Source organism: Rhamphochromis longiceps, linkage group LG4 (assembly GCF_057381845.1).
Source record: "Rhamphochromis longiceps isolate RC_006_pf linkage group LG4, R_longiceps_female_GT1.1, whole genome shotgun sequence".
Taxonomy (NCBI): domain Eukaryota; kingdom Metazoa; phylum Chordata; class Actinopteri; order Cichliformes; family Cichlidae; genus Rhamphochromis; species Rhamphochromis longiceps.
In genome coordinates, this window is record NC_140560.1 from 25,187,398 (window position 1) to 25,199,060 (window position 11,663).

Here is an 11,663-nt window from a genome sequence, read left to right on the forward strand (position 1 = left end):
CTCATGGCTCTGCAATATGGACAACATCTTGAAGAAGAACAACAGGAATTGAGAGACCTGGTGACCAGTGACGGACATTAGACCAACTGTAAAATTGGAAGCAGTTTGTTCGCACTAACCAAAACAGCTATCATCTTCATCTCATACGACCCCCCTGGTGCCGGCTGGATGCTCAAGGCAAAAGCTGACAGGAATAACAATTCTCTCCTTTAGATAACAAGACTGTGTTGTGACTCTCTTCCCCCTCCTTCAAGGCCACCCGAGTCGACCGAAGATTGTTGACTTTTGCTTAACCGGGTGAAGGGACACTTTCTCTCGGCTGAACACGGAACACACACACATGTACACTGACACAGACCTACACTCACCCCCCACTCCCTCCAAACGCCTTCGAAGCTTATGTCTTCTTTGTTGTGAGATGCGATGATTCATGTGCTATGTGCTGAGGTGTTTTTTTCTGTTCTCAAACTGATCTCCCCGTTGGAGCTCAGTCTGGGGGGAGATCTTTTTTTCTCCTCGTCTCTCCTCATGTTGTGTATTTTCCATTGTTATACCTCTCTGACCTGTCTACCCCATGTGATGTTTGTGTAATGTATGTACGGTCGGAAGGGTAAGATGGCGCTGGCAAAGGTCGGCAGCCTTAACCCAGTTTCCTTCGGGGTCAATCTTCAGGATCAATAAAGTTTTATTGAATTGAATTGAATTGGTATGCATTTGCTTTGGCATCTTTTTAAGCTAATGCAATAACATTTATTTCCATCCACAGTTAATTATTTGGTGAGCTCTTCTGTTAATATTGACAGAGTCGTACTGCTCCATAAAGTCTTCTCATCCCAGAGATTCTCAATAGGTTTTGGGTCTGGTCTCTGTGTTAGCCAGTCCATGCGTGGAAATGATATCTTATGCACACTGAACCACTCTCCGATAATCTGAACCTCACATACTAAAGCACCCCAAAGCCACCAACCCGGGTTGTTCTTGTAGACCCCAGACACGATGGGTGCATCATTTCATCTGCTTGTCTTTCTGACAAGTAGGAAGACAAATTTACTGTGGAACAGGGTAAATTTGGATTAGATGTCCTTTTTTCCATAACTCCAGAGCCCTATCTGTACACTGTGTTGCAAACTGAAGCCTTTAAAAAAAAAAAAATCCTCTCTGGCAAGTGATTTTCTTATGGCAGCTGTTTAGTCCTGATCCCCAAAGCCTAGCCTTGAGTTCTGCTGTTTAATTTGATTTGACCAAAACTCATTTCCAAACACGACCATCAAAGACGCAGCCACATTTCTTTCTGGAAGACAAAGTTTCACCACTGTCAGTTTTTGTAGTTTCAGCAGTCTCTTTAGTTGTTCTCTTTATTTAATGCACGCTAATATTTCGACCCTTCTAAAACAGAAAGATGTGTTTTTGCATGGTTGTTTGAGAAATGAGCAGCTACTCACTCCATCAGTTCCGTTTAAATAACCTCAAACATTTATCACTACAGTAAGTCTCCAATGAAGCACTCTTACCTATTTGCATGGTGGTGATTTTTTTGTATTATTATTATCGTTTTTCTTTTTTTAATCTACGCACCCCGGTTTGTTTACCCGTTTACTCTTGAAAACTGTAAAACACATGACTCTAACAGTTACAGAAGTGTAGTCCCATTTTATTCTTCACTTGAAAATACATGTCAAATCGGAGAATGCAGGGCTGTATTGCGATGGATCACTTTCTTCACAGGTTAACTGGTGAAAATTAAACATTAGTGTTTCCTTTCTTATACAGATGAATGATTTTTCAGATTATAATTATTTCCTCTAACTAACTTTTGGGGCTTTACAATCTCAAAGTCAGTGGTTGTTTCTTTTCCATTACTTGTCTGTTCTTTCTGCTTTTCTGCTGACATAGGGATCTTTATCCAATCACGAGTTCAAGTAAAGTGCAGACATTGTGATCCGACAAGTTTCGACTTACCCACAAAAAGTTATGCAACCAGTGTGGTCTTCTGCTTTAATGAGAAATGAAACTTAGGAAAGGTGCTTGGAAAAGAGGAGTTTAATGTGAAGTGAAGCTCACAGAATCTGGAGGAGCGCACGTTCATTTAGCCCCCTCTTCCCCTCTTTCCTTTGTCACGCGACTTTAAAAGGAGTGAACCTTGGGCAAGACACACTCAGGAGCACATTTGCGGACAGCGCAGCTCGATAACACAAAAAGGGTAATGTGGCTTTATTTTTTGTAAGGTTTTTAGATTTGACTTTGACTTTTTTTTCATGCACAAATTTGGTCGAGACATTTAATTTGAGTAGATTTTGCAGTGCGCTGTACTGAAAACAAAAGCAGCTGATGGAGCAGATTTCTCACATTATTTCTTTCTTGTTAATCACTGTGTCAGTCCTACACCGGAAGTCGAAAATGCTCACGCATCAAAATCTACGCACTCTTTGGATTCTTCTGCTTCTGCACATGTCTGCAAGGGCTTACAAATTTGACATCTTAAGTGAGTAATCACCAGTTTGCATACGAAGCAGTTCAAATAAATCCTATAGCTGCTATGCAGTAGATATGACTATGTGAGTATGATATGTGAGTATGAAAGTGAATTACAAATAGATTTTGAGAGTGACCAATTAACTTGGAATGAAGGGCTAGAATATGTGGTTTCCATCATCATGGTCTTTGCTCACATAACCTATTTTTATATATATTTCAATAGAAACACACCACGAACCGCAGGAAGGTGATGTGAGACTGTTTGGCTCTAAGAACGTGTCAGAGGGCCGTGTGGAAATCTACCATGATGGGAAATGGGGAACAGTGTGTGACGACAACTGGGACATGGCTGACGCCCAGGTGTTGTGTCGCCAGCTCAACTTCCTTGGAGCCAAATCTATTGTGACTGGGAAGGACTACGGACAAGGTGGCTTTTATTTCATTTATATAAATGATCCTCCAGCAGAGGGCAGTGCAATGACTGTACAGAAAATAGTTGAGATTAGGCTCAACATAACAACCACTACAAATCACAACTCTGTCATAGCTAGAAATGTAAACAAATTCCCTTCCCTTTAAATTTCCATTGTAGCGCCTGGACCTATTTGGCTGGATGACATCAATTGTAAAGGCACAGAAACACATCTCTTCACCTGTGAATTCAAAGGCTGGGGAGAAACTGACTGCACGCACAAAGAGGATGTTGGAGTAGTTTGTGAAACAGGAAGTAGGTATCAAAACTCTTAAAAAACAAACGTTTTGTAGAACCCATAGAAGCATTGATGCTGAATATGGCTTGATCACCGCTCATTCCCCCTTTGTTCATTACATTAATTATTCTTTTTCAGGCATTAATGTGGACATCAATGATTCTACTCACTCACTGGACCACAGTATCGGTCTGTCTGACTTTCTCGGCCAAATCTTTGATGATGGAAATGGCTGTGACTTCCTGATCGTAGTGCAGAGTCCTACTGGGAACAAACAGGAGGATGGGACCCCAGAGATAAGTGAGAAAACCATCTGTGCTCACAAAATGATCCTGTCACAAATCCCATTCTTTAATGCTTCAGTGGGGATTACTAACATCACAGTCAACCTCAGCTTGCCCTGCCAGCCACATTTCACCTCCTTCATCAGGTATAATGAACGTAATGTTTTGCTGCATTTGCAGTAGATGACTTATTCTTTAAAACATCTAAATGTTTTGCAATCATCTACAAATGTGTACAAATTCTAATATTCGATAATCTGATCTTCATTAGGTACATTTACACCCGTAAGATAGATGTGACCCTCTCCTCTGCACTGTGTCTCCACCAAATGGCTTCTGATTTTGGGTTAAAGCAGCTGATGGAGGACATTGGCCGACTGTTTTCTAAAATCCTCCCAGAAGACTCCACCTTTCACAACCAGGTGTCTTTTTACAAGTATGCAGTGGAGACCAAGGACTTAGTGCTTGAGGAGAACTGTGTCCAGTACATGGCCTGGAACTACCAAAACCTGACCAGGTCTCCAGCTTGGTCCGGCCTCTCAGTGGGACTTCTTAGGGCTCTTCTTACTCGCTCAGATTTGGTGGCACCAGATGAATATTTTGTGCTGCAGTCTGTAGAGAGATGGATCAGTGAGAAAGGCGACTCCATCGATTTGGAAACGCAAGCTGATCTGTTGGGACGCATTCGTTTTCCTATGATTCCTGCTGAGAAGCTGTATGTGATCGAGTCCAGCTCTCCGCTCTACAGCACTCACAAGACCGTGTATCGTGATAATATGTTGAAAGCTTTTCAGTTTAACGTGCTCCTCTTCAGTAATCTGACAAAGCAAAAGTTCGGCAAAGAAAATAATGATTACCAGCCCAGGATTTACACTGCTGAGCCCTGGAGCATCGTTTTAGAGGTTTCATCCTCTGAAACCCAGTCCGGACAGTACAACAACCACTATAACAACTATGGCTATAATCCTTACAGTCAAACCAGATCCAAGTCATTTACCACACCTGTCCACAACAGTCTGATCTTCAAGGACATCGTGATGAGTTGGCAAGCAAATATATTCATATACAGGTATGAATGTTCAAACCATGGTGTGAGATGTGAGTCTTTTCCTGTGGCAAGGCTGACACCCCAAAGCTACATCAGCCAAAGTGAAATCCTCTTTCGTAACCGGGTCTTGCTGGTCTGCCAGGGCCAGTATGTTTGTCAAATCCAGGACTTCAAAAGCAATATGGCTTCCGTCTCTGCGAATGCTACTCAGGTCCTTCCTTATCCCTGTGCTGGTGACCAGTTCACCTACCAGATTGTAGTGACACCAGAGTACGTGTGATGCACCATCAGGTCCAGGATCTTTGTTTCCTTATTATTTCATGGAGTGAAATCAATTGGCTTCATTATTATCCATGCGAGTCCCAATTGTTTTGATTACTGATATTTCTGACATATATATGAAACATATCTTCTTCACATATAAGAATCATAGCATCATTTATTAAAAAAGGTGAAAAGGGGTTTCTGTGAAAATTGTATGAGTCATCTTCTTTTGAATGATTTGTTCCTGATTAAAAGAAAATCCTGGTGACTTTGTTTCCTTATTATTTAGTGTGTTGCAATAAGATGCTTTCATTACAATCCATGTGAATTTTCTTTTTCTTTTTTATTACTGACAAATATTTTTCTGGCAAATAAACAGTGATTTCCACATTATTTTTTGTGCATTCGTCTTATTTTGAAAGATTTGTTCCTTACAAGAACAAATAAATCATAATGTGGAATGTAATAGGCAGTTTAGCCTGATATGAAACACAAGACAAGTATAAATGTTACATTAATCACCAAATTGATTCATACATTCATTCCACCAGACATAATGCATTCCGATTTATTAATATTATAAGTTGTTTCTTCCACAGGTTTTAGCCAAATTCTAGCAAATACATTACAGATCCAGACATGAACCTTGCTTAAATGGCATCTGCTGTCAGACAGTTTGTTACAGTCCAGAAGGAGAAGGAAGTATGACACTGATATGAGTAATAAAATGTCTTTACGGCAGATACTGCAGATACTCCAGTTGTTCTTTCCAAAACTAATCAGCAATTTTGTGTCATTTGTCTCACTGAAGCCTCGCCTCCCTGCAAGCTGGTTGTAAATTGTAAAGCTGTAAAGTATATGATGTATACTCTTATATAAGTACATGAGTGATTTATACTAGAAGCTAGTTTGAAAAGGCTCAGGAATGACTTTGTCATCATTTTTTACAAATATCTGAAGATGTATTTGTTCATACAGATGACATGTGAATGCAGTTCTGCACTCCACAACAGACTTTTGGCACATTTCTCAAAAACTGACAATATTTTTAACTGCTCTTCACAGGGGGTGTGCTTGAGCCAATGTACCTGCACAGATAACGGCAAGTAAGATGATACAAGCACCCTCCGCGTGAAAAAGGTCAAAGGTCACACTTAAAGGTCTTAAAAGTTAAAATGAATAAAAACAACAGATTTTAAGCCTGTCAGATTTATCTCCCGGTAGGACACCGAATACAAAACTGTTTACAGGGCTTTGATTAAAGGTTATTGCAGTCTCACGTCATGAATCATGAAATTTTCCCAGGTGATTGTTTTTACCACCCTCCAGACTGTCTTCAAGTCTTCCTGCATTTCATCTTCACACAACTGAGAGTTATTCATGACAGCAGCGCCTCTACATGCCCGGGCAGGTGGGAAAAACAACTAGAGCTGTACCGAACCAGTCGATCAAACTACGCAATCTGCGTGGGCTTTAGATTTAAAGATTACCAAATACTTAATCTTTAGTCTAGTATAAACTCAGAACAACCGTTTGGTTGATAGAAAATAGATCAATTCACAAGTAGCCCCATCCTAAGGCGATTGTTTAATGTACTCTAATATATATTTACAAGAAGGAAAGGTTTGCCTATTTCATCATAAGGGCAGACTTGCTTTGTGAGTAATATCTGGCAGCTTTTTCATTATCGTGTCACTTAACCCACCAAAAAATTAACCCCGCATGTCATGACATATTCTGTTTGTTTGGTCAGCCCCAGAATTTTGAAATTCCACATGGCTTTTATGAACAATGTTCTTCTTACTATGTAATCTTCATCATCTGAACATCCTCCAGAATTTCCCAATTTCCACCGATGTCAGATGCAACTAAGTGTGTCGTTATGGCAAAAGTGCACAACAACATAACAAACCAAGTTGCAAACATGCCGAGAATTAAGCATCACATTAATACTGAAATGTTCGGCAGCAAAGGGTCTCAGTCTCACAGCATCGCGGAGGGTTTTTGCCCCACTTTTCTTTGCAAATGTGAAGGTTCAGCTGTGTAGAAGATAGATTGCGCATCCAAATGCAGGAGTGAGGAGATCAAAACGGCGTTAATGCTAACAGAAATACAGGAAGTTCAAAATGTCACAGAACGGGAGCAGGGAAGTGGCAAACACAAGGTGACAGAGCTAAAAGAGATGATAGGACAAAGGCACAGAGGTGGCACATGGAGGCACAGAGGTATACAGAGGAGCTCAAGCTGGTTTGAGGTATTTGTGCTAATACGCTGTTTGATTTCACCAAATGTGGCCAAACATCTCCACTTTGTTCCAGAAGTCTCGTGGTTTGTTCAGATGCAACTTTACAAACGCAAGCTGCGTGAAAGAAGACACTTTCTCCTGGCAACCCTCACAACCAACATTTCTTCAGTCTTTTTCTAATTGTTCTGTCACGAACTTTAAAATTTAACCTGCTAACCGAGGCCTGTAGATCCTAAGGTGTAGCTCTCGGGTTTTACACAATTTGTCCGAGGATAGTCTGACCTTAGGGTGAATTTCCTGGAAGATTGCGACATTATATTAACACATAGCTAAATGCCCCAGACCAACAAAGTTCAAAATCTTCTGCTTTTCAAGGAGTGCTCACACTTAGCTGATGCTCAGTTAATCGAGTATATTTTATTAGCAGCACCTGACTGCTACTGACCCTTTTCATTTCTATGGAATAAAGGGTAGCAGTGAAGGTGTTCTTAGCGTTTTAGATGTTTCACGTGACTTTTTAAGAAAAAAAAGAACTATGCTAACAACTACTGGAATACTGAAAACACATTTCTGATTTCCTCTGAGTCTGTTGGATGTAGCTCAGAACGTAGCAGCTCATTTACTAATGAGAAGGTTGGTAGTTTGATACTTGGCTGCTCCAGTCTCTGATGTGTTCCTCACAGTATGAATGTGTTTGAATGTTAGATAGAAAGGTGTAGTCACTATATTCAAACCAGTCCCATGTCCCAATTCCCATGTGTAAGAGGAAACAGCTTTCTAGTGGATTTGGATTTCTGTGGGAATTAGCAGGTTAAACAAATTGCACAACATCTATTCCCCTCTTTAAGTTGCTCATCATTTAAGGAGCTGCCCACAGTACCAAAGTCACGAAATGGTAGTGCTATTGTCTGCAGAGGAAATGACTGTACATTTTGTACAAACTTGATATTTTACAAGTCTGTGCCTGTTAGGTAAAAGTGAAAGTTCCTGTAAACACACTCACCGTAGTTACCCAGAGAGGCACCACTTATTAAAATGCACTGAAGAGACTAAGAAAGCTTTTTGGATATTATCAGCAGACTCATGGTGACTAACATCTCAGTTGCTAACATCTGTGGATGTGGACATTTGACCTCAGAGTGCGTGGAACTTCAAACAGATGTTTTCTTCCACATCGGTGTCCCTGAAGCAGTTTCCTAATGCTGATTCACTGTCTTCCATTGTCACCGGTGAATTGCGAATAGCTGCAATGATGGATGGAAAGTTATTGGAAATACCCCGTGGGTTGTGGCTGGGGGTGCAAAGAGGGGCTGGACAGTTGGAAATCTGCGTGGCGGTCAGGTCATGTGCAATGTGTGCAGATAACAGGCGAGGGGTCTGTTTGGGAGTCAGAGGATGTGGGTCAGTGCCACAGCACCCACCAGTACCCACAATGAAAACCTCTTTTTTATGCCTTACTGGGCACTTCCTTTTGAGAGTATTCCTGGCCTTGCAAGTCTGTAATTTAGGGAATGGAGGTTCAGGCCATTTTTAAGCCCCTTTTGGCATTTGTAGCTGGTAATGTACACAGAGGGGGCTGCTTACATTGCACTTCTTTGACAAATCCGCCCTCTTTCAACGAATTAAAACCAAATGTTGATACAATCATCCAGATCTCGACTGGTGGATAAAACTCTGTTCTAAAGAGAGAGTCGTAGTGCGGGAAATCGCTCAGAATATACCCAGGAGCTCAGGACAAGGGTGTGATATGTGAGCAGAGCCCATCACATCAGTCAGCATATGAGTGTAAAGGAAGCAGACTGTTTGGACAGGAGGCAGCAGGCCTTGCCTTAAAGAAGGCATCTGGTGTTCCCCCAGTGCCCCTGGTAAAGTTGTATTAAACAGAAGCATATTTCTGGCAACTCTGTCTCAGATGTGTCACTTCCTTTTGTATGTTTGTCTTGATTTTTCTCACACCCATCTTCTGTGGTATTGTCCCTCTAAGCTCTATTGTTTCTGGTAAACTGCACTCTGTTTACGAGTCATAACGACTTACCAGAGTTCAAACAGTTTGGGAATTTTTCTTATCTCATTGGTGGTGATCTCACTCCAAAGGTACATGTAAATACAACGGTAAAATAAATGTCTGAATTTAACAAAGGTAATGAGTTACGCAGATGACACCAATTTGGTTGTACCATTTTGCTTTCTTCCTCTCCCGCCTGTGTTTTTTAAAAAATTTTTCTTTAACACAGACATCAAGTAAAAGACCTGTGGAAAAGAAAAACATGCAAAAATTGTTCAGCCATGAAAACCAGTGGAAATATTTGCCGGAGTGGCCAGAGGACTCACAGTCAGTGGCCAAATATGATGTCAGGGAGCGAGGCAGCCACAGCAGATCCAGTCCCCTCTCTGGCATTCTTCTTCATTCATCATCAGCTCTAATCGCTGAATACTGTACATCATGTCCTCGCTGTGATCTCGCCCTCCTGTGCCAGAATCAACACAAGAGGCCGCAACCCTAAAACTCTTAAGATCCTCAGTTTCCAGAAGCAGCGGTAAACTTTCCATTTATTTCTGTACATGAATACGGGATGAGGAACGACTCAGGAATTCGACTATAGCATAATGTTTCTTTCTCAGCAGGCTGGGGGTGGGAGCTGCTGAATTGCTGCCAGACTGAGCTCATTAACTTTAAGGGCATGATGTCACTTCTCTCCACCGTGCCACACCTCCTTCTGTCAGACAGTGTTTTAGGAGTTCCTGAAAGTGACTATAAGATACATAAACACTCTCGCTAAATTCCAACCTCAGATAACTGCGCAGCGTGGGCTACGGATTACTCAGCCTGACCCACGTTAGGATTTACTCATAGGCGAATTATCATGTGTGCAAATGTTTAAAGCATCTAAAATCAATATTTTTGTGACAGTGAATCAAATGTTGCCGTGACAAGACCTGGCAACGGGAAAGGAGTTGAGCGATGAACCTGCAGGGGACTGTGGCCTGAATTTCCCGCTACCCACAGCTTAAGTGAGATTTATAGCAATTTTTAGTAAATTGTTTGTCTGTCCAAGCCACAGCTTTGCCAAATGGTTTTGCCCTCACAGGAGTCTCATTGATTTTATAGGATAGTTTTTTAGCATGATAGAAGAATTATTTATGCCAAGACAGAGATTTCCTCCAGGAGTTTGTTAATGCAAAAAACTGGGCTAAAAGACACTAAATATCAGTGTTGCTCCATGATTGCTGAATGTGTTTTTAAAAGGTACGGCAACAAATGGCTTATATAGTTGTTGCTGTACTGGGGATTTCTCTCAGGATGTGATAATTGAACCACTTCATTTAATGAGACTATACAGACTTTTTTAAAACTTCCACAGTATTTGCTCCTTTTGGTCTCCTGTTAGTGGAGAAATGTAGTCACAAGACTATTCTGGTGTGCTGAGCCATTGCCTCATGGTGTCCAGTACAGAGACTATAATGAATAGGCAAGGCAAGGCAAGGCAAGTTTATTTGTATAGCACAATTCAACAACAAGGTGATTCAAAGTGCTTTACAGAGACATTAGAAACAAGAACAAATAAAAAGCATGATTTAAAATTGATTAAAACAAGCAAATAAACTAACTAACTAATTAACAAACAAACAAACAAACAAACAAACAAACAAACAAACAAACAAACAAACAAAACAGTATATAAAATCAAAACAGAATATCATGTATTAACAATAGTAATGCATTGTAATACGTCATATTTATTATCATTAAAACAAACAAAGCTCCTGTCCTTATCTAACAATTTAAATGAGTAACACACACACACACACACACACACACACACACACACACACACACACACACACACACACACACACACACACACACACACGTCCATCTAGAAAGGCTTTTCATTCCAAAGTTGTATTTTAAGTTAGTAGCATAGTTGTAAACGTCAGTAAGATTTAGTCTGACGCTTTCTTACCTCTGGAGTTGAATCCAGATGTTCAGGTTCCAAGCTCTTTGATGCCTTTTGTAGGCATTTATATATAATCCACTGAGAAATTGTTTATTATGATTAGAGAAACAAATGTTACCTCTGTGGCAGGAACCACACAAACTGAAGAACAGATAGTTTTTTTTATGCCAAATTTTAGTTTTTACTGCTCTACCGTATTTCGGGGGGAAATATTGCACTTTTTTATTTACTATTTCTTAAAAACCTTCAGATAAAAAATGATAAAATATAAAATGTTGCTATAATTAAAACAACGCGAGAGTTTACACGCGCGAAACCACACAAGGTATAAGTCAAATAATTAGTTAAATGAAAGAAGGGGCCTTAAAAAAGTACAAAAATTAAACAATTAAAACATTTTAAAATATTTTTAGATACCCATAAGTTTCATGGTAATACCTACATACTCTCACTGCAAGACTTGTACTTTTATGGAGTGGCGTGCAAGAGTGAGGAAACACTTCGCTTAAAACTTACGAAAAAAAAAGGGGAAAAAGTCACAAGTCCCAAAATACGTGTGTCACAGGGTGATGCTGTTTGTTATCACCGTCGTTTCCTAAAAACAATTATCCGCCTCCTCATGCATCAGCCTGAGATTTACGTAGTTTAAGGGGTGCGTGTGTAAAGTCGGCAGCTCCT

The 11,663-nt window shown here is 40.4% G+C and overlaps 1 protein-coding gene across 1 annotated transcript; it reads left to right on the forward strand.

The window, feature by feature from the left end:
* The first annotated feature begins 1,982 nt into the window (after positions 1-1,982).
* On the forward strand, positions 1,983-5,165 carry LOC146671700 (galectin-3-binding protein A-like). Its single transcript, XM_085404051.1, has 6 exons — positions 1,983-2,200; positions 2,378-2,482; positions 2,699-2,902; positions 3,068-3,202; positions 3,324-3,615; positions 3,741-5,165. The coding sequence occupies exons 2-6, from the start codon at positions 2,398-2,400 to the stop codon at positions 4,795-4,797; spliced, it is 1,773 nt and encodes a 590-aa protein (XP_085260177.1). The 5' UTR covers positions 1,983-2,200; positions 2,378-2,397; the 3' UTR covers positions 4,798-5,165.
* The last annotated feature ends 6,498 nt before the right edge of the window (positions 5,166-11,663 follow it).